The 24,091-nt window shown below is 38.8% G+C and overlaps 1 protein-coding gene across 17 annotated transcripts in view; it reads right to left on the bottom strand.

The window, feature by feature from the left end:
- nrxn3b (neurexin 3b) overlaps positions 1-24,091 on the bottom strand; it is a 282,277-nt gene that overhangs the window by 150,471 nt on the left and 107,715 nt on the right. For 10 of the 17 annotated variants that reach the window (XR_008964386.1, XR_008964387.1, XM_057352257.1 and 7 more), the window contains 5 exons: positions 20,721-20,840; positions 20,254-20,635; positions 19,104-19,294; positions 18,491-18,664; positions 16,721-16,840 (listed from right to left, as the gene is read on the bottom strand). Coding sequence is in view for 14 of the 17 variants with exons in the window: in XM_057352257.1 (XP_057208240.1) it covers positions 16,721-16,840; positions 18,491-18,664; positions 19,104-19,294; positions 20,254-20,635; positions 20,721-20,840 (987 nt within the window). In the remaining 3 variants the exon portion in view is untranslated. Of the gene's footprint in view, positions 1-16,720; positions 16,841-18,108; positions 18,136-18,490; positions 18,665-19,103; positions 19,295-20,253; positions 20,636-20,720; positions 20,841-24,091 lie in introns of all 17 variants that reach the window. The other 7 variants (XR_008964385.1, XM_057352254.1, XM_057352264.1 and 4 more) reach the window with 1 other exon arrangement.

The raw sequence follows: 24,091 nt of genomic DNA, 5'->3' as shown, positions 1-24,091 counted from the left end.
GAGAGAGAGAGAGAGAGAGAGAGAGAGAGAGAGAGAGAGAGAGAGAGAGAGAATATGTTCGCGAAGTTCAGATGTTTGTTTGTTCACTGCATTTGGGTGATGACTGTTATATAAACGGTGGATATAAAGCTGGATTTGGAGATCGTTTGAAACTGATATATGGAGCCGTCCCAGCGCTAAAAGATGCCGGACATGAACCGCATGCGGTGAGTGAAATTGATGTCTGTGTTTTGGTGGCAATGGGTGCGCACGGGCTTTAGTTCAGCCTACCCCTCCCCCCATATGTGCCATATGCTTTCGGAAATAATCGTACAGCTGTATCTATTGTTTATCAATGTGATCAAACTAAATACTCTTCGAAGATACAAAGTATGCAATACTACTCTTATTAATATGAGATTGGCAGAAACCGCGTGTGCTAGGGCCGCTTTAAAATATATTACTTTATTAAAAATAGTACTTAAATTTAAGTAGACCTGAAAACAAAAACGTACTGGTTGAATGGTTTATTAACATAGTTAAGTACATTATACCCTGTTTTTACAGATTTTCTCCCCTGTATGGTTTGAAGTATCCACTGTAGGTTTTTGTAGTATTTTTTATGTTTATAAGTGAATTCTATAGTTTACTGAAGTATTTTTTTATGTGGGCAAGTATATTACTTACAATTGTACAGTAAAAGAAGGAAAATTCGGAAAAAAATTAAAAGCGGAATTTGGGGAAAAATAAAATGGATTTCATAGGGCCCTTAAGTATGGTAGCAACATCTTAAAAGGACATCAGAGTCATTTAGACTCAATAACTGAAATCACACTGGAGTCGCTGTGTCCATCCAGTAAGCCATAAAAACTCTAAGAACCCCAAGGGTGTAAATGTGATGCCGAATGGTGCATTGAGAGAACCGAACAAGACATACAGTACTGCATATGTATGCGGTCATCTAAAACCAAGGTGACGCATCAGTGTTAATATCACACTAACACACAAACTCTTCCATCTGTTTTTTCTTCTGGCGTGAAGCTCGGCTAATTTTAAAAGACTCATTAGCCAGCATTCTCTTTATCGAGGGCCGCCATTAGATGCTGAACCATTTAATAAATCACTCCGATCTCTGGCCTCGTCGGGTGAGCGGAGGTGTGGGGGCAGTCGAGGGCATGGCTAACTCCTGCCGGGCCACTGCAGCGGGAACAGCTCCACATCAGGAACGAGGAACAGCCGCAAGCCAAACGCCAGCAGCCAACAGCAAGACAGATGGTGCGGCGCCAAGCTGGCATGTTCACAAGGCCCTGCCATCTCCCCTGCCACCAGCCAGCCAGTACACATCTCAGGCTTTTGTCACTGTATATGATTACAACGACACGGAGATGAAGCGGCGGGTGCGCACAAAGCTCCTGAATGGAAGACAAGCAGATGCTCGTGACAGCGAGGGTGCGGTCGTGATTGGCCCTACTACTGAGAAAACAATCGCGGAGCACGATCGGTACTGGGAACAAGCTTGTTGCCAAGACTGGAGAGAGGATGCGCCTTCTGTAATTGGCTGGAAAAGATCAGAGACAGAGGCAATGAAAACATCCACCTAGGGCAAGTGCCTGAGGATGGAGACGAGGTTTGTTTCGGTTACGAAGAAATGTACAAAAGACTCTAAACAATGGTGTCGTCAATGAGATGAGAAGGTCTGCTGAGAAACGACAGAAAGGGAGGCATGCTGTTCCGTGGAATCGACTGAGATGTTTTCCGTGTTTATTACCTGAGGGGCGTGAGATCTGATGGCTGATTGTTGTGGATGTAAAAGAATGTAGTTTGAGTCTCTCGTAGCTTGGTTAATTTTTTAAATGCTATTAATTAGTGCAAAAACTGAAAACGCTGTCATCATTAACTCACCCTTGTGATGTTCTTATGCCACACTGTAAGACTTTTTGCTTTGGTTTCTCCCCGTAAGACTTCATTTATAAATGGGCAATTCCAGCGTTACGGATGTGACATTTTTAGTCAAAACTTGACATAAACTCTCCAAGATTGTATTTATTACCAATACATTGAATAATCTGATTAGATTTTACTAAAGCGCTGTTGATAGAGTCCAGACATTAGAAAAATACTAGTCTATGGACATTTTTAAAAGAGGGAAAGATTCATGGGTTATGGATGTGACAAAAAGGGAGTCAACATACTTTTTAGGATTTCTGTGAATTAAAATGTGCAAATCAGAAGCAATAAAACCAAACAAATGGAGAAGGGGATGGCTCTTCGTAGGAAACATAAAATAATTATTATATTTTCATTTTCATGTGCCCATTTATGAGAAATATGGACAGTTACGGATGTGACAATTCACAAAACTATGCTTAAAAAAGTGCTTTACATGAGTATTTAAACAAACCAATATTAACATTTAACCTATCAGTACGGTGAAAACCTTTGGTAAAAACAAGATTTTGTTCATCGTAAAGTTTACATTTGCATGGAATTGCCAAAAATACTCTACACGGATAATTCCTAGAACCTTGTTTGCATCAACCAACATACAGAACTAAACATGCTAGCCTTAGGAAGCCGCAAACATTTGGCCTTTAAAACAGACCAAGGCATGTCAAAGAGTGGCTCGTATTTGATCAAATCTGCACAAATTGCTTAGAAAATGTTTGACCCCCATATTTATCACAGTCAAAAGCTCTCCATCCCCTGTCACATACATGTGAGACAATTTCAAACCGCAAGCCTCGGAGGCATCGGTCCTGACTGGTAATTGGGTCCCTTGTCACCCACTGAATGAAATAACAACATTCTCGGTCTCAGCCTTAATCTAAATGACATCGTTGTCCTAGTTTGCTTCCTGACTATTATATTCCTTGGAAAGGCTTCGACGGAGCTGAAGTCTATTAGAGGTATGGCGACCGCAAACAAGGAGAGACGGTAAGCTCAGAGAACAAAGACGGCAGCAAAAAAAAAATGAATTGAGAAAAAAACACTTGAGAAATGAAATCACAGTCAATCAATGCAGATTGAATCGGCCGCAAATTATGCTATTTATAATTAGATTTTCTTTTTGTATGGGCATGAATGGACAGTTTTATTTGTCTAAATGACCAATGAATTAGGGTTGCACGGTGTACCGGTGCTACGCTAGCATCGCGATGCTAAAGCTTCAAAACACCCGCGATGCCTCTCCATTTTTGAAACGGTAGTATCGTAGTACCGTAGTTAATGTTGCATATGCGCATTAATATTTATTTGAACACTTACATCTGCCTTTTTGCGGTGTTTATCTCCAAAATGAATGTGTGTTTTGAATGTCTCCGACGAGTTAATGATTCAAATTGGCGATTTTAACGAGTTGGTTAAATGATTCACTAACTCAGTGGAAAATTGACGCCACCTACTAGCCGTTTTAGTTCTGCATTTAAAGTAAGCCTAATATTTCCCTTTATAAAGACTGCTGTATCAATTAAATTTGTCCAACATTTGAATTAGTTCCTACGTGAAAAATGATATAGTGTACTTTAGTATTTACTACAATAAACTACTAAAACTCATAGATACTAGTGTTTTTGAGTCTTATCATAGTAAATATTTAAGTATACTACAGTATTTATAGTATTTACAAATGACTAAATGTAAATGTATTTGCTACAATTTATCCAATTACTACAGTTAATACAACAACATATTCTAGTGCAAAGTATAATACAATTTACTATAGTAAATACAAAATGTTTAATCCAAATCTGTGTTTTTTGTATAGATTTGAATTATATGGCACAGCATCGTGATACTACTTGGTATCGAGATACTTCAGCTGGTATAGTATCGTAAGACATGCTTATGGTACCGTGACAACCCTACAATGAATACAATTTCAAAAAAGAGTGAACAGAGTCTACAGTCAAACTTCTGAAAACGGGAGTGCGTTAAACAAACCATGGCACTTTCCTGATAAATAATCTGCAATTGAATGGAAACCGATATAAGACTTACGTGACAAACGAAGTAAAGCTATAAGCTTCACACTTAGCATCAATAACAATGAGAAGTGATGAAATATTATCACAGCTGGGCCTGTTTGCCGCTGACGCAGTGTGCTCTGATAAGGATGATGAAATTACACAGCTATAAAGTCATTTGTCAAGATCTAAACCAGACAGACAGAATTAGAAATCAAACCATATTAATGCCAGATATCCAGACATCGTGTGGCATACTGGGGCTGGATGGGTGGGAAAAGAGTTCCCAGTGAGTACCAGTTTTACGATGACACAATGTGGCATTATTCTTTAGGGAACATTCACACACAGGATGCGTTCTTGCATTCAAAAAGCTAGACTGAAAAGAGAAAGCACAATGCAAGTGTACGAAATCTAGTTTGAAACGTGACAAGTTTGTCACGTTTTCAGAAACATCAAGGTAAGTGTAGGTCTCTGCTGAGCAGGACAACAAAACTTTCTGATCCCGGTGCATCTAAATCGGTCCCGCTAGAAGAAAACCGGAAATGCATAAAATAGGTTGAGAAATTGAGCGGCATATAAAGACGCTGTCTCGGATGAAAAACGATTTGTTTTCCTCCTCTATTCAAACCCCAGGTCCACTCAGCTGAAGTGCATCAATTCAGAGAAGAAAAAAGGCCTTGAGCAAATAAGAAGATGCTTATTGATTTTAGACAGACCGCAACTTGTTAAACTTGAGGGGACACTCGTGGAACTCCACTGTGGCAAAAGTTACTTTATAAGTGGATGCCAATTATTTTTCAGTATCCTTGTGAGAGGTTTCGAACTACAGTAGCAGATGTGCATAAATAAAGCATATTATCACTGGACTACAGTCGACATCAATACTATCAATGCAAGTGTCCTGATCATCATGCAATACCATCACAACTCAGATGTATCATTTAATAATAAATGTCTCTGACAAAAGTCAACTTCATCGGCCTCGCATATGTAGCAGGGTTCTGAATAAAATTGAAAATGCATTTTCCAATTTTGATTAAATTCCTACATTTAAAATGCAAACAGGAAGTTGAAATGAATAGATCAGCAAGTAGAATTAAAATGTATTACAACTCAATAAAGCATTTGATTTTCACTAGATATTATGTATTAATGGAGAAAAAAATCACTGAATTCTAGAATTTTCTGATACCCACTTATTCTTGTATGGTTAAAAACTTTGTGACATTGAATCACTAAATAAAGGGCTGTCAAAACAATTAATTGTGATTAATCAATTAAAAAACTTTGTGTCATATAAATTGGCAAATAGATGCAAGACATTTAAAAAAATATGGAACCCAATAAAGTCACTAATAGGTCATTTTGATATACAACTAAAGGGGTCACTGGACAAGGACAAATGTGCGTTCTGTGTGCTTTGACTAAGTTACACTGTTACAGTTTTAAGAGAGCATTCTTATAACATCTGACAATTTGGAATTACACTGAACAAAATTATAAACGCAACACTTTTGTTCTTGCCCCAATTTTTCATGAGCTGAACTCAAAGATCTAAGACTTTTTCTATGTACACAAAAGGCCTAGTTCTCTCAAATATTGTTCACAAATCTGTCTAAATCTGTGTTAGTGAGCACTTCTCCTTTGCCGAGATAATCCATCCACCTCACAGGTGTGGCATATCAAGATGCTGATTAGACAGCATGATCATTGCACAGGTGTGCCTTAGGCTGGCCACAGTAAAAGGCCACTCTAAAATGTGCAGTTTTACTGTATTGGGGGGCGGGTCCGTGGGGGGGGCCGAATTTTTGAGCTGAACTCAAAATTATGCACAGGTGTGCCTTAGGCTGGCCACAATAAAAGGCCACTCCAAAATGTGCAGATTTACTGTATTGGGGGGTCCGGGGTTTCCGAATTTTTGAGCTGAACTCAAAATTATGCACAGGTGTGCCTTAGGCTGGCCACAATAAAAGCCCACTCTAAAATGTGCACTTTTATCACACAGCACAATGCCACAGATGTCGCAAGTTTTGAGGGAGCGTGCAATTGGCATGCTGACTGCAGGAATGTCCACCAGAGCTGTTGCCCGTGAATTGAATGTTCATTTCTCTACCATAAGCCATCTCCAAAGGTGTTTCAGAGAATTTGGCAGTACATCCAACAACCGCAGACCACGTGTAACCACACCAGCCCAGGACCTCCACATCCAGCATCTTCACCTCCAAGATCGTCTGAGACCAGCCACCTGGACAGCTTCTGCAACAATCGGTTTGCATAACCAAAGAATTTCTGCACAAACTGTCAGAAACCGTCTCAGGGAAGCTCATCTGCATGCTCGTCATCCTCATTGGGGTCTCGACCTGACTGCAGTTTGTCATCGTAACCGACTTGAGTGAGCAAATGCTCACATTGGATGGCGTCTGGCACTTTGGAGAGGTGTTCTCGTCACGGATGAATCCCGGTTTTCACTGTACAGGGCAGATGGCAGACAGCGTGTATGGCGTCGTGTGGGTGAGCGGTTTGCTGATGTCAACGTTGTGGATCGAGTGGCCCATGGTGGCGGTGGGGTTATGGTATGGGCAGGCGTATGTTATGGACAACGAACACAGGTGCATTTTATTGATGGCATTTTGAATGCACAGAGATACCGTGACGAGATCCTGAGGCCCATTGTTGTGCCATTCATCCACGACCATCACCTCATGTTGCAGCGTGATAATGCACGGCCCCATGTTGCAAGGATCTGTACACAATTCCTGGAAGCTGAAAACATCCCAGTTCTTGCATGGCCAGCATACTCACCGGACATGTCACCCATTGAGCATGTTTGGGATGCTCTGGATCGGCGTATACGACAGCTGTTCCAGTTCCTGCCAATATCCAGCAACTTCGCACAGCCATTGAAGAGGAGTGGACCAACATTCCACAGGCCACAATCAACAACCTGATCAACTCTATGCGAAGGAGATGTGTTGCACTGCGTGAGGTAAATGGTGGTCACACCAGATACTGACTGGTTTTCGGACCCCCCGGACCCCACCAATACAGTAAAACTGCACATTTTAGAGTGGCCTTTTATTGTGGCCAGCCTAAGGCACACCTGTGCAATAATCATGCTGTCTAATCAGCATCTTGATATGCCACACCTGTGAGGTGGATGGACTATCCCGGCAAAGGAGAAATGCTCACTAACACAGATTTAGACAGATTTGTGAACAATATTTGAGAGAAACAGGCCTTTTGAGCACATAGAAAAAGTCTTAGATCTTTGAGTTCAGCTCATGAAAAATGGGGGCAAGAACAAAAGTGTTGCGTTTATAATTTTGTTCAGTGTATATACAGTAGACTGACCGCTAATATTTGTTTAGCATGTTTTCTGAAGTCCACAGTCAACGCAGCCATCTACCAGGAAATTTTAGAGCACTTCATGCTTCCTTCTGCTGACAAGCTTCATGGAGATGCTGATTTCATTTTCCAGCAGCACTTGGCACCTGCCCACACTGCCAAAGGTACCAAAAGCTGGTTCAATGACCATGGTGGTACTGTGCTTGATTGGCCAGCAAACCCGCCTGACCTGAACCTTGTCAAGAGGAAGATGAGAGACACCAGACCCAACAATGCAGATGACCTGAAGGCCGCTATCAAAGCAACCTGGGCTTCCATTACACCTGAGCAGTGCCACAGGCTGATTTCCTCCATGCCACGCCTCATTGATGCAGTAATTCATGCAAAAGGAGGCCCAACCAAGTATTGAGTGCATAGAAATTAACATACTTTTCAGAAGCCTGACATTTCTGTTTAAAAAAATCCTTTTTTTTATTGATCTTATGTAATATTCTAATTTTCTGAGACACTGAATTTTGGGTTTTCATTATCTGTAAGCCATTATCATCAACGTTTCAAGAAATAAAGGCTTGAAATATTTCACTCTATGTGTAATGAATCTATATAATATATGGGTTTCACTTTCTGAAGTGAGTGACAAAAAATATTGACCTTTTTCACGATATTCTAATTTTTTTAGATGTACCTGTACATGGCACACACACATATATATTATATAAACACAAACATTTATTTTGAAATCGATTTATCGCAATTTATAATATTTCATAGGCCTCATATATATTGAATCATAACCTGAAAACTGTTATGGACTGTTATCAGTTTCTTTTTTTTTAGAAAATAAAAATCGTATGATTTTTTTAAAATGGATGACTTGAACCGAATAATGAAGGAACCGCAGCCAATAAGAGTTTTACATGGTGATACCTCACAAATCTGGCTCATCAAATGTCAAGAGAACATGATGATGTATATTTTACAATATTAAGGAATAAAATAGGCAGAATTAAAATTAATTAAAAAGTAATGATGCAAATTTAATTTGGCACTAATAAAATTCCTATTTTGTGTGACTGTGTATTGCTTTAAATGCACTTCAGTAAACATCAATCAAATTCCAACTGAATATCTTTTGGACCATAGCCTGTGTAATTCACAAATTCATGATATTCAGGACCTGGTGATGACAAACTGCTCATTGCTTCAAGGTCACCTGGCTCTAGGAAACAGATGTATGTTCTGTGCATTTTTCGTTTCGTAAATGTGACCGATTCAATCATTTTTCTTCACAAGTCTCGCAAAATCTTTCCTCTCAGCAGCAGAGCTGCTCTTATCTCTACACGCAGACACAAATGTCTCATTCTTCGAGTCCGCTGCTTTAGAGGTGAGCGTCTATACGCGTTATCTCTGTTCTAAATGTAGGTAACACTGAGGTCAGGCATCCGGATTGAAGAAAATAAGCTTCAAACAGGAATATCAGCAGTCCTCTGAACCGACCCACTTACAGTATTCACTAAAGCTAGAATGCAAAGTGCTCCATCTCAAGAAACCTCCAATTAAAGAAACGGTTCAGCAAAACCGAAAATGATTTACTCAACCTCAAGCCTTCCGATGACACAAAACATGACAATGGTTCTCAGGTGCATAGCGACCATAGAAAGACTGAATTCCACTTTTGATTTCTGGATGTGAATATGCTTTACACAAACGTTAGAGGAGGGAAAGATGAACACAATAACTTCAATTTTTGGTCTGTTCTGCACAAAAAGCCATCTTACTGGCTTCCGAAGACTTGTTATGTAATACACATACAAAGGAGTCACATAGACTACTTTATGATACATATCACCGCTGTCCTTTCTAAGCATCGAATGGGTCATTCTCATGAAACCACTGAAACAGTATGCAGTAAAGATTTTAATGATAAAACATGTAACTTGGTAACACAACAAATGATCATAATAAACATAACTGTGTTCACTACCTAGCACAAAGCATTTATTTTAACATAAGAATGAATTATTTACTCAAGTAAAAATGCCATTTTTATAGCTTTTTCTACTGAAATTCTCATTACCGTAAAGCATCCCAATTTGTCTAAGTGCATTATATGCTGTAATTAAAAAAAACAAATTACCAAAAGAGTCAAATTACGATTTTCTGAGATATGACAAAAAAAAATCATTGACAGAATATTTGTGTATAATAAAAATGAAGAAATACTGGAAATGAGAAGTGTCCGTAACTCTCTGTTACATTTTTAAAGTACTGCTTAAACGCACACAAAAATATTTACATTAAATTTGATTTCATGTGAAGAAACGCATCTACCAGTACCTTTCAAATGGCTACCAGGTTAAAAAGTTATTAAAAGATTAAAAATTTCTAATTAAAAGCGTAATATTTTCTTGTCACGCTGTGAACATGAGTTTTTTAATTCTCATTACCGATACAGGTGTCACGCGTGTAGCGTATTGAAAGCGCACGACAAGGAGCAGTATATCCAAAAACAGGCTTTTAATAATAAATCCACAGGAACAGAACCACACGACAACTTAAACACACGTAATCAAAACAATACCAGACAAGCTACGAGAACATAAGGCTTACATACACAGGAAACATAATCTAGGAAACAGAAACAGGTGTGGGGAATTTAGCAACGAAGGAAACTAATGAGGGAACAGGCAAAACGGGAACACAGAACTTAAAGGCGGGGTGTCCGATTTCTCTTAGCCGTTGTTGATGTTCAAATCACCAAAACAAACACACCCCTACCCCCATCTTACGCTTTCGTCAGCGCTTGGCTAATGTCCGTCCTGTGCACTGTGCACCTTACTGCTGATTGGCTACAAGGTTGTTTTGGTACTTGGCCCAACTCAGTTGTCTAAAGCGTAATTCGGAAATCGGTTACCCTGCCTTTAACCAAAACAAAACAACTAAACCGTGACAACAGGTAGTTTCCGCATTAAAAAAAATGTAACATGTATAATTTTCTATTAAAATATACTTCATTAATGCCTTTTTTCAGCAAAAAATTAGGGCTGCAACAACTATTCGATAAAATCGATAATGAAATTAGTTATCGATTAGTTGGTATGTGACGTCACTTGCCAGCTGCACAGTCAAGAGCGTCTTCTTCCCTTTTAAAATTATTGTTTTAGACGTGTCTCTCCATGCAGCATGAGCTGCGCAGTTTTAAAGTCAGACGTGTCTCTCCGTGCATGCATCTCTCGATGCGGCACAAGTTGCGCAGTTTTTAGGTCAGACGTGTTTTGCATGCATCTCTTCAAGCCGCGTACATCGAATGTGCACTCAATATCAGAGTACATTGTGGGTAAAAAAGAGTGAACGAATGTAGGGAATGAAGTAGTTCACTCAGGTTTCAGACACCACTACAAAATGGAGGACACCCGATATAGTGCACTATATAGGAGATAGGGAACGGTTTCAGACACAGCTATTGTCGGCTGCTTCTAGTATGACACGTTGGCGTGTTAATTAGGGAGACATCCACAACAATTTGGGAGAAGGCTAATGAGTTCAGTTGTGTATAATTTTCCCATCTCTGATTGAGTTATTATAAGCAAAAGATGCAATTAAACATTTTATCCAACTAATCGAAAAAATAATCGTCCAACTAATCGATTATCAAGAAAATCGTTATTTGCAGCCCTACAAAAAAAGCTACGGGATTGACAGTTTTAAATCGTTACGGTAAAGAGAATTTTTAAGGCTTTTTTTGTAAAAGATGTTTTCAAAATGTTAGATTTTTGCAAAACTCAGTGACAAACATAAGAATTGGCTATTAATAAAGCTTTATGGCAAAAAGAAGAAATCACGAAATGGAGATAAAAGGTTTCATAAGTACAGCAGTAATATATGAGTTTTTTTTCTAAGAATGGGCTTTTTGTACTTTATGGGGGTTGGCAAACTATTAACTGTTAAACTTTGTAAATGTATGTAAAAAGATGTAAACTATCTAATATATGTAAAAAATAAAATATAGCCTTGGAACAAAAAGTGTCAATTAAATTCAAGCATTCAAACTCAAGGGAATCACAGGGCAGAACCTCATCCTCTAACTTCTTTCAATAATCATTGATGAGTCTCGTTTAAACACCGCACCTGAGAAGTGTTGTTTTAATAGAGACACCATGCTCTCGCTAGCTTGTGCGTGGGTGAAACAGCATCTGTTTGATGCCGTAACAACTCTCCCTAGAGCCCCGACAAGATGACTTACTCGCCTCATAGTGCTACCCTATCCGTCATTTAGCTTCAAAGCACAAGGGCTTGTTCCTGCTCCATGAAAGCCTTGCCATTTAGGTATAATGCTGCGTTTCCTTGCGGCTACAATGTGGCCATGTCTTCCCCAGTGGTCCGGGGAGTTCACGAGGTCCTCTTCCAGAAACGTAGCCACGGGAAAGCAGGATATCTTTATTGAAGCTAGCTGGCATAGATTCCTCTCCATCTGCGACTGACACTGAACCAGATCCGGCTCCCAGAGAACAGGGCAGCGCGGACACCTGTTTGCCTTCAACCGCATTCCACACTCATGTTTTATGTAGGAGATGCATTATTCATGGGGTGCAGGAGAGGCGGGACTCCGCAGGTACATATGCTTGGGGTTATAAATGTCCGGGAATGAAAATATGTCGTCCCTATTTCAACTTGAGACACAGTGGAAGGGGCCTTGGGTAACTCTTTTAGGGGCGTTTCTCATCTATGGCTCACCGGTGAATAATGAGTTATTGGACATCTCAATCACACCTTTGCGCAACAGCAGATGCTACATCTAAACTCGAATGAATCTGGGAAGCATGGAACAAATCACATACAAAAGAAAGAAAGAAAGAAAGAAAGAAAGAAAGAAAGAAAGAAAGAAAGAAAGAAAGAAAGAAAGAAAGAAAGAAAATAGGGATATGGATTTGGAATGACAAAGATGATTAGAAATTGCCATATTTTCTAGATCAGTGGTTTTGATCACGCCCCCCTTTAAACCCCAAAATCTGGCGGCCCCCCACTCCGTTGTTTGCACGTTTCATGGGGGACCCCCACCCGTACATTCATAACATGTGTTCGTGCCAGGGGCACATTCGTCAGTGTGTTATACTTTCTCTTTTTTGTTGACCACCCGTGCCTCCCCCTTCACTATCCCTGCCACCCCCCACTTTGATAACCACTGTTCTAGATTTTTGTGTGATCTATTATTTTGAAGCTGTGCTGTGGTGGCATGGGGGTCTTATGAAGGTTGTGTCTCAGGGCTCCACTTATCTTTCACGCAGCCCTGCTTGCTGGGGACGTTTTGCTGCACCCCGGGCTAGAACTGCTTTTTATACATAAATCAGTAAATATAAAGATTGAGGAGGTAAAAGCAACCTTAAGGACAGCACCAGAGGAAACTCCCAGTAAATTCCTTTTTTTCATCTTAAGATATGACTTTATTATTGTGGGATTTGATTCCATGTAATAACCGACGCAGAAGCGAACATCGTTTTTCGAAGAAAATCGATCGAGCACATTTGGATTGTCAGCAGAATTACGATCCGACAATATGATTCATCGCAAATTGGTCTGAATGATTACAAATGCCAAGTTAAACTGATTCGCTCTATCTCCGTGCGCCTGTTATTCGTGTGTGTGTGTGTGCGTGTGTGAAGAATGCCTCTCAAACTGCTCATAAACAATAAAGTGTGACCTTTGCAGGAGAATGCGGGCAAATAACTAATAGAAAGTGCTAATTCAATTACGCAAGTTGAATAATTGCCCCAGTCACAACTCTGGATTGCATCTATAGCTCAAACGTCCTTGGGATAAATTAAAAGTCGAGGTGATAATAAAGCAAGAAGGAGGAGGAGATCCTTGTGGAACAAAGCAGTGAATCTACCATTTTCAACGCAATTCGTAACTATTTTACAAAGTGGCTAATTCATACAGACGGTGATTGTTGAGTTTAGAGGTGGAGCTTCAATACTGTATTTTCTAATAATTCTACATTTTGTATGACAACATATTGGCCACCCTGTAAAGTAGCTGGCGGTTTTCTGGGACTGCTCTCTAACGTAGCCTATTAGCATGCGCTGCGGCCAAGCGTGCACTTTTTGTTGGAATGCCATGGAGGTTTATCGCAGGACTATTGTGGTCTTCATAAATAGGTGTTGAATTGGTTGAAGACGGTGCCCCGGAGGCTGAAGGGTCCGCTGGAGCTTAGCTGAGCATTCTGGTGTGTTGTTCGGCCGAAGAATACGCTGCCGTATTTACTTTCCATTCTGCACGACTTCAGCGCAACACAATGGAAGGATTTATGAACACAGACAAAAAAAAGGCTGCAGAAAGCTTCTGGCTCAGACATCAGGCTTTAAACCTGCAGCTGAAATCTAGGTTACAGGCTAATTCCGCCATTTTTAACCATATTCGCGCAATGTTCTCCCTCTCTCTGTCTCTCTGTCTGATTAATTTACTCTGTCTTTTGGACTGAGTAGGATTTGAGTTATTAAAGCCTGCACCGTGTGCTCTTTACTCCCACAAGCACACAGGGGCAACTACACCGGCTAATTAGAATCACTCTCACGCAGGTTTGCGCTTTCTGCGGCCGCAAACATCGCTGACCCCTGCTACGCTCGGAAGTGTGCCTGTTTCGCCGTTCTGTGGTGTGTCATTGTGTTTCCGTACATCGAACAGAGGATAGGCATCCTGCTTGTTTATGTAGGAAGGGAGAGGAGGAGTGCTTGACATGTGATGCGCGCGCATCTGAGTGTGTGTGTTTGTGTACATGTGTTTGACAAAAAAAAGAAGACAGAGATGAAAATACAAGCCGAACTGATTGCATGCTCCTGGGAGTGTGTTCTAGTTTGATCCTGTACTGCATGCTAAGGTTGACTTCATAGGTGCATTACTGCCACCTAGAGGATATGCTTGTAATAGCAAAGTAATAGTTCATTCTTGTGCAGAAGTATGGGCTTTTGTCAGGTACAGACACAGGAAAACAGTTCGGGTCTTTGTTACATATAGAGCCGTTTTACTCACAATGTAATCAACAGCGCTACCAAATAGCTCAATTGTTGTCCATCGCATACAGATTGATATCTGAAAGTTCTTTATTTTTAGCCTAGCTCTGCAAACAGTGTTTTTAGGCACATGACGTGTTTATTTTATGTCTAACATCACTCCGACGTTCAGTCGGCTACCAGTTTCATTTCTGTTTTATACCAAATCAATTAGCATAAAAAACACAAGCCACGCTACTTTTCTCATTCGATATTCCACTTCTAAAATACGTCATTTCCACTTTATTCTGAAACACTCAAGTAAAGACTATCTTTGTACGATGCTAACTTTCTGTGATTTCTACCGATACCGATTAAATTCATATTTCTTAACTTTCTGAATGTTATTAATCCATATAATGACTATTAATATTGAACATTAAACTGGTGATGTTTCTTAACTTTTTCGGCCCTGATAGTGTGAAAATGTGCTTTTATCGACCGACACGATTATTGGCCGATATATCTGTCCATCTCTAGTAGAGACGATCGCTACTTCCGATTCACGGGGACTTTAAATGCATGACTGGCATTTTACAGAAAACTGAATTCAAGTGCAGAGATGATAAACGCAACCAATGAAATGCAACGTTGAGGTCATGTGACAACAAACATAACCCCGACTTTTTAAAGGAGCAGTTCACTTTCAAAATACATTTTCATGATAATTTACTCACCCCCATGTCATCCAAGATGTTTATGTATTTGTTTCTTTAGTCGAAAAGAAATGAAGGTTTTTGATGAAAACATTCCAGGATTTTTCTCCATATAGTGGACTTCAATGGACTCCAAATGGATGAAGGTCAAAATGACAGTTTCAGTGCAGCTTCAAAGGGCTTTAAACGATACCAGACGACGAATAAGGGTCTTATCTAGCGAAACGATCGGCCATTTTCTAATAAAAATAAAAATGTATATGCTTTATAAACACAAATGCTCGCCTTGCTCTGTTCTGCGATGCGCGTTCATGACTTCACGTAATACGTAATTACGTTGAAAAGGTCACGCTTGACGTAGGCGGAAGTACCTACGAGTCAGTGTTTACAAGTTGAACGTGCAAGTTTTCAACGTAACTACGTATTACGTGAAGTCATGAACGCACAGTACACTACAGTAAAAGGGGCCAGAAGTATTATTCTGCATTGTTCCAGAATAAAGTAACTTGATTATACTTCATTAAGAATGGACAGAATAAATCACAATTTATAAATCACAGATTAAAAACCATCCGTTGTTTACAAACAGTATAAAAAAATTTCTTCACTCTCCCAAAAAAGTATCACTGTCCAAAAAATCAATCGTACTCATGCCGTTAACATGAACACAGGCTACAAGGCTTCAGCATTCACTGTAACAGCCGTGACCGCACATACAGTCGTCTCGCCAGCGCCAGAACCCATTCGAGGGGTGAAATTGAATTTGCCTCTATGATTAGAAATGTCAGTGTGATGAAATGGCGCACAACTGCCAGAGGTTAAACATGGGAGACATCATTAAAGAAACAGACAAAAGCTTATTCTTCATTAATAGCGACGAGAAAAGAGATGGAGGAGGAAAAAAGCGAGAAGGAAAGTTCGAGGTGAAGCGTTCCCGCGTATGCCGCGCCTTACTTGAGAGGCTGCCGGGCTAGTGTGACATTTGAACATTTACCGCACCTCATTACAACTACTCACAGCTTATTAACCTGTGTCTGCTCACTGTGCCCATATATATCCCTCGCTGTCACTCTCGACATTCCCGCCCTCTTACAAAACTAGGACATTTTTATGAATCGCAGCGCGTTGATTGGCTGACTCAAGTGTTCGTCTTGTCCTGTAATATGTACTTGTGTACATCATGTTATACTTAGCATTGAATAGCAACGAAAATTCAAAATTATACAAGGCAAACAGCACACAAATGACCTTGAAGCAGCGCATTAGACAAAACAGACAAAACCTCAAAATATTAATTTAAGGCGAATGAGTAAATGACAGACAGATTTTTCATTAAAGCACCAATCAATGCTTATTTCTTCACTTGAAGTTTACGTGAAATCCATTTCATGAAATGTATTCATATTGATATATTCATTTACTTCTTTCAACCACCACTGTATCGTTTCACAACTGCCAAAGCACACAAACAGAATTGTGGGATTTCACAAGCATCAAAAGACCCTCTGTTCCCTTGAAACATTGACTAGCTGGGGCCATCTCAGAATACAGGATCTTACGCCAGCCTTCAGATTCACACCTCGATGCCTTTCTTCCTCAGACACTGCTACCTTTTTAAGATTTCGGACACAGCCGATCACTCGACCTTGTTTCCAGAATTCCCAGTGAGCCTTCATGATGGAAAACCCTACACAACGCCACAATAAGGATGCATGAACGGGACACTCACGGTCATTGCACTGAGTGCCGGAGTAGGAGGTCATGGAGCAGTCACAGGTGAAGTTCTCCCACTGCTGGATGCATACACCCATGTTGGCACACGAGTCCTCTTGGCATGTGGTGCTGGGACCTGGTACAGTGGAAACGGGAACGGGATGAGTCAACAGTAATGACAGATTTCAACATGCATTTCCATCACGCGCAGCACAGCCAAGACGCATGCACGCATGCAATGTCATTCATGGGTCAGCATCGATGCATTCACCCTGGATACCAAACAACAATGAATCTCAATTGGTTTTACTTTAGGACTCTTATTTTACTCCAATTCACTACTGCACAGAAGTACGGTCAAACTAAAATCAAACACTGAAGTGTATTTACGCCATCCAACCCCATTCTCTTGCATCAGCATATGTGAAATGTGCTGGATGCATATTCTTGTATATGGGTAATTGCATTTGATTATTTGCATTTTTTTTAAATTTGTTTTTCTTAGCTGTCGTGTCCGAAGCTCACCAGTTGAGAAACATTGCTAGACAAGTGAAACAACCAGACTAACAAAAACAAAACAACTTTAACATATCTAAGAGACAATCCTACATATATGTTTTGAGGAATAAACAAAGCAAATAAAATACAATAAAATATAATAAAAACGAAAAGATGACGCATAACTTGTACACCCTTTTTCTTGTATAACACATTTGTGATATCTATTTAAAGAAATATAAATATTTATTAATAATATATAAATAAATTATTTTGGAGAGGAAAGCGTGGTTACTTTGGTTCAGACCAAACAATTACGATGTATAGAAATAGCCGAAGAGGGAATGTAAACAATCGTTTTGATCCAGATTCCCCGAAACCACATTGTCACGTCAACTCCAGCAATTCACATCACCAAAAGAAGAAAGCAACAGAAGAAGAAACATGCATGACAGAAATAAGATCTTAGTGTGGAGAGGTCGGTCTGTGCTGGCTGAAAATGCTTTTATTGAGCCAGAGAAGCATTAGGATTTTTGTTCTCATATTGTATTGATTTCTGCCTCTATAATGATTCATTTTTGGAAACATTCCATTTTTTTGAAAACACGCTTTTTGCACGATATAAATCAGAAATTACCAAAACATCCATTATGAAGCATCAGTAGATCAGAATTGTTGCCGAGCTGCAAAAAATTCAAACAAGGCGGCGGGACGCTACACAATGTCTTCATTTGAGGCTTGAGTGGTCTCCTTGTTTTGTAGTTGCACTCATCTTCTCTTACATTTTTTTATCTAATTTTTTAATTTGTAATATGAATATACCGTAAAAGCCCTTTGCAACTTTCAGCCAGACACGTAGTGTTTTTGTGTTTGTACAGTATAAGGCACAAAGGTGAGTCCCTCTACCTTGCAGGTCAGCTTTAGTGAAACCAACTTTGTTAGCAGGAAGAGACAGAAAGAAATGGCAATAAAACAGAGGACGGTTAGTAAAGGGAAAGGAGTCCAAAGGAGAGTGAGGGAAAAGTGAAGGGAAAATTATTTTAGTAGGAAGTGTTAAATATAAATTTGGTCATTAATGACTATACTATTTTACTTTTTTCATTAATTATATAACTCTAAAAACGACTTTGTGGTTATATTATATTCACATGTGGTTACTGCTGAAGGGAGATTTGTTAACAAGCCTTTGACCATGGCACCATCTAGTGGCTACTGTGCTGGAAAGGTGCAAATGTAAAATCAGGTTTGAATTTGAAAAGTTCAAACAGGTTGAAGGAGTAGTGAATACCTTCACAACCGCGTTCAATTTGTCCGCTGCGGAACAGAGCGTCGTTTATGAGGTCCGGCAAACGACCGTTAAGATCCATGGAAGCCAAGCAGCCCTGGAAACCCTCACGAGATACCACCAACTTCGGCAGGTTTTGGTACATGTTGGGCCCCAGACCGGCCACAAATAGATCGCCTGCAAAGAGAGCAGAACAATATGATAATATTTACCCTAAATTAATTCAAAATTAACTGCATTTCTTCCTTTAGCAATTTCTGTAATTGTAAACATGCACCTAGATGCTTAGTTACAGTAGATTCATGCTTAAAAACTTGAGTATGAGTAAGGGTAATAGTAATCGTTTCCAAATTGTTTTCCAAAACAACAACAACTATTATTATTTTTATAATAATAATAATAATAATTATTATTATTATTATTAATTACTTTTTATAATTCAAATTGATTCATTAATAATAATAATAATTAACATTTTATATTTGACATATGTTAATAATCATAATAATATATATATATATTATAATATATAATATAGCCTATATTTAACACCACGTTAACCCTTCACACTTTTTTCCAGTGAGCAAAAAAGGTAAAGTGAGTCTGTGTCTCTGACCTTTCAGGTCTAGATTTTTTGCTCCATTGACAACCTGGCTGACAGACTTGGCGTCCACCTTGAGCGTGTGTGTGTTGCTGGCGTCCCGTGTGATCACCACATTGTGCCACTGGTTGTCATTGAGTGGACTGTCGCTGTTTCCCTTCAGAAGGCTCGGCCCGTTTCCCAGGTCAAACACATAGTGGATATACCTGATAAACACACACATACACACACAAACACAGAGCTCAGTACTGCACTTTACTGAAGCACACTCAGCCCAAGAGCACAAGCATGCTGAGTTAGTCCACAATGAGACTGAGATGACCATGAGAGTGGACACTTGTTCTATAGAGCAAATGGATTTATCTTCGATTATACACTGTAAAAAAACTGTAATTGTACAGAATGTTACTGTCATTTTTATCTGTATGATGTAAAAAACTTTAATAGGACAGAATTGTACTTTTTACAGATGATCACGGATTTTTGAAATACAGTAAAAAACGTGAAAACATGTCATTTTACATATTAAAACTGTTATTTTACGGTATTTAACTGGCGCCCCAGCTGTCGGAAAATTGTATTTTTTCATGTGATTTTTACAGTGAAATATGGTAAAAAAAGACAAATTACAGAAAAGGACTGCAAATTTACAAGAAAAGCATAAATCCATGTAAGTTTACGTGACAAAACTGTTTTTTTACGGTATTTAACTGGTGCCCCAGCAGTCCGAAAATTGCAGTTTTTATGTGATTTTTACAGTGAAATACGGTAAAAAAACATGTCAAATTAAATAAAAAATATTGCAAATTTACACGAAAAGCATTACTCCATGTAATTTCACGTGACAAAACTGTTATTTTACAGTGTTTTACTGGCATCCCAGATGCCAGAAAATTACTGTTTTTTTACAGGATATTTTACAGTGTAGGATTTGGATTTAGTTAACTTTAAGCTAACATTAGATTCTTGTCTTAATCAGCTGAACAGGATCTCCATCAAACCACAACAAACATTTACTCTCTTACAAGTACAGATGTGAGACAGTATATGATGTTCTTGAGGTCTCAGACAGTGGTTTCTACTGCAGCAATCCTAATAATACTAACCTGAATGGTCATTGGGTAAAATCTGGAGTCTCTGGAAACTCCATTAGCTATTCACTCACCCTTTGACAAGCTCCACGGCAATGAAATCATTCCCGTCTCCACTGTTAAACAGTATAAAACCATCTCCCGAGGTGGTTTTAAACTGAAAGAAGAGGTGCATGGTACTGTAAGCCTGAAGCGTAGCAAGACCCAGGTAGCTTCCTTTCGTCTTAAAGGTGACCGGGTCGGCCACGATGGAGCGCGTGCCAAAGCGAGCGTTGAGCTCGCAGAACTCGATGTCGCCATTCTTGCACATGTCGATGTAGAGGAGGCCGTTGAATTTTAGACCCTGCAGGTGACCGATGAAGTTGGATGGCGCCGTAGAGGCAAAGCGCCGCTCGGTCAGGATACCGGTCTCAACGTTACTGAACTCCAGACGAGTGTGGTCACCATTCATCTGACCTGTGAAGGAGGAGGCGATATGCACGATAATTTCACAGGGACATATTATGGCGCAAGCCGCTGATGTTTTATAGAGCACTCGTACCTTCTGCCACATCATCGTCCACCATGAGTTTGAGGTTTTTACCACGCCGCGTCACCCGAACCGAGTGCCACTCGTTGTCATTCAGCTTCAGGCCTGCGTACAGTGTCTCTGGGCCTTTACCTAAAGATGACATGTCAGTTAGTGCTTACACACATCTCTGTTTTCAGTGCTTTAATAAATCATGTCAAGATCATATTGTAATATCTGAAAACAAGCATTCTTAAAGCGATAGTTCACACACACAAAAAATTGTCATCATTTAGTCTTGTCATTTCAAACGTGTATGAACTTCTTTGTTCTGCAGAACACAAAAGAAGACATTCTGAAGAATCTTGGTAACTGAACAATGGCAGTACCTATTCACTTCTGTTGTATAGGTGAGAAAATGATGACAGAACTTTCATTTTGGGGTCAACTATTCCTTATACAAATTTCAAACATGTGTGCTTGATATCAAAAACTGATAATAGATTGAAAAAATGCATAGTTTTACTGCTGTTACTCAGAAAAAGGCCAGACCATAAGCAAAACAATGTGTTGTACGCCATCCAACTGTACTAAACGTATTATTTCTGCAATATGTATATTGTGCACTCCCAACAAATTATCTTATATGCGTGAACTGGAGCACACTACATGTAAAGCTATTTCCCATACAGCAAGTGCACTTTTTTCTAGTGTTCTATAGAGTACTAATCAGAAACAATAAGACAAAATACTGTGATATTTCTTAAACAAACATAATTAAGAAAGTGTTCAGAATAACCATATTTGTCTGGAATATAAAAGAAATGTAATAAATAAATACACACATTGTATGCAATGTGGTGTGGTCATGTGACGATATTTGAAAAATGCATAATTGCATACTGCATGCTTTCACATACTATTTTAAAAAGCACACAGTACAGTATGTATTGCACAGTATGTTATCCCTAGCATTACCAAAGATATTAATATTAACAAGATGCGCACTGCCCTTACAGTGAATGGCGAGGAATGCAAAGCTCAATATGGCCGCTCTAGCGAAGGCCGCCTTCCAATAAAATGAGCCAATCGTCAATCAGTAAAGACTGGCGATTCTCTGGGGCGGGGTTCTCATGAGCCGCTTGCCAGCCTGGGCGCAGACGCAGTACATGAGGCGACCTCAAAAAGGTGATTTTTAGCACAATTTAAGCCTAGCAAACCAAAGTTATGATACAGTTTATGTCATGTTTACTATTGATCGGAAATATGCGGTTTAATTGTGATTTTAGAAATATCTTCCTTCCCCCATTCAATAAGATAGGACTGTGGACTTGCTAAGACATAAATAGCTGCCCAGAGGCGTTGCAAACATGGCCGCCGAGTGGCACGACTCCCCTGCCGAGTGGCACGACTCCCGTATTTTTTTTACAGTGTAATACGGTAAACGTGGTAAAATTTAGAAGAAAAATGTGAAAACATGTAATTTTACGCATCCAAAACTGTTATTTTACGGTATTTAACTGGCACCTCAGCTGTCTGAAAATTACAGCTTTTTATGTGATTTTTACACTCATCTCAATCATGTCTATACATTGCTACCATGCCTGAGATAAACCTAAACATTGCAAATAACATCCAAAGTAACAATTAATTACAGGTAAAAGAAATACTACTCATACACATTCATTTTTGCCGAGCACTGATGAATAAATTCTACCATATGGCAAATGACTTCTGTTAAAAGTCCAATCTAAATTTCATTAATGAAGTCATGTTTTTTCCATCATTTCTTGATAAATGAGATTCATTGTTATGGGTTTGCTCTGTGCGTTAAATGTTGTGTTAGTGCTTTTTTATTGCCATCGGACAATAAATTAGGTAAATGCAATTCACATGTTAAATAAACCTAATGGCATTTAATGTATATGTTAACATTTTTTACTTAAACCTAAACACAGCCCTTATGGCCATAGACAGGGAGTCTTTTGATTGGTCTTTTAACTTTAATTTATATTTATATTCATTTATAGTCATATTTTATTGTATAATAATTGTATTGAATAAACAACTTGTTGAATTTTATTGTATATACATTTTTCAAAATAAACAATTTGTTGAACGGATCGTGTTACTTTGTCACATTTAAGTTTAGCCAAGTAATGGTTCTTCTACTGGCAACCCAAAATAATACTGGCTAGACATACTTTTTCTTGCTAGCTAATGTAATTTACTTAATTATATATATGTTTTTGCTTGATATGAGAAATTGACTCTATTCGGGTGTTTACCGGAATTAAGTTTGGACCACAAAAGCGTGCGTGCACAGTAAGATTTATGTTGTTGCTTTGAAACTGACTGATGACTGATTGGCTGCAGGTCATATTGTTTTTTAGATAAATATATTTATATTACGAATAACAAGCCAGAGAAACATGACTGCATAGACATTTCAAAAATTCTTCAATAAAAGACATTTACTGAATTCTTCAATTAAGATTCTTTGAAACCACCCAACTCCAAGGTGAACAACTGATTCAAAGGAAAAAATGTACTTATTAAATCAATTGAAAGGGGTACCAAGTCTTTGAACTTAGTTCACCCAAAAAAGCCCAAAAGTTCATCATTTACTCAACCTTATGCCTTGCAAACACAAACTATGATATTTTGAAGAATGTCTTACTTTTTCCCATTTGCAAGCTCCAAAAAGGACATTTATGGTACACAAGATGCACAAGTGAAATGCATTTAATTTGATACAGTTCGATTGTATAAAAACAGCTCATTCTTCAAAATATTCACTTTGTTAACTTCAGAAGAGAGAAGTCAAACAAGTTTGTAAAAACATAAGGATGAGTAAATAAATGCTGAAAACTTCATTTGGGGTGTACTGTTGCTTTAATGTAAATTTGTAATGCAATGTAATTTAATTTTGCTTTAATTATTAAATTAATAATCATTCCATTAAGCATCAGAACATGATGAAATAAGTAAGGTCAGGGGATCAGGAACTGGAAGCCTTTAGATGAGTAAGAGCAGTTACAGTAAAAAAAGCACCACAAAATTACCATTTTTAATATGCCTTAGCATTAACACTTTAACAGTACATAAAACATGGAACAGAATCCACGACCAGTCAAAAGTTTGGACAAATCTTTAAAATAAAAATGTTCATTTTCTTAAAAATAATTTTGAGCTAAATGCTCACATTCGTTTTGTAGACAAAAATAAATCGTCCCCATATATGATTTACTACATTTGCAACAACAAACTTAAGTGTAAGCACTGTTCCAAAAATTGTTCAAAAATGTCCCACCTGTGAGAAATTACACAACATCATTTCCTTTCCTAAGATTTCTGTTTCTTATACTGTAGCATTCAGCTGAAACAATGTGAACGGTAAGAAT

This window comes from Triplophysa rosa, linkage group LG15 (assembly GCF_024868665.1).
Source record: "Triplophysa rosa linkage group LG15, Trosa_1v2, whole genome shotgun sequence".
NCBI classification, from domain to species: domain Eukaryota; kingdom Metazoa; phylum Chordata; class Actinopteri; order Cypriniformes; family Nemacheilidae; genus Triplophysa; species Triplophysa rosa.
The sequence above is the reverse complement of the archived record's forward strand: the minus strand, read 5'-3'. Positions and strand labels throughout refer to the sequence as shown.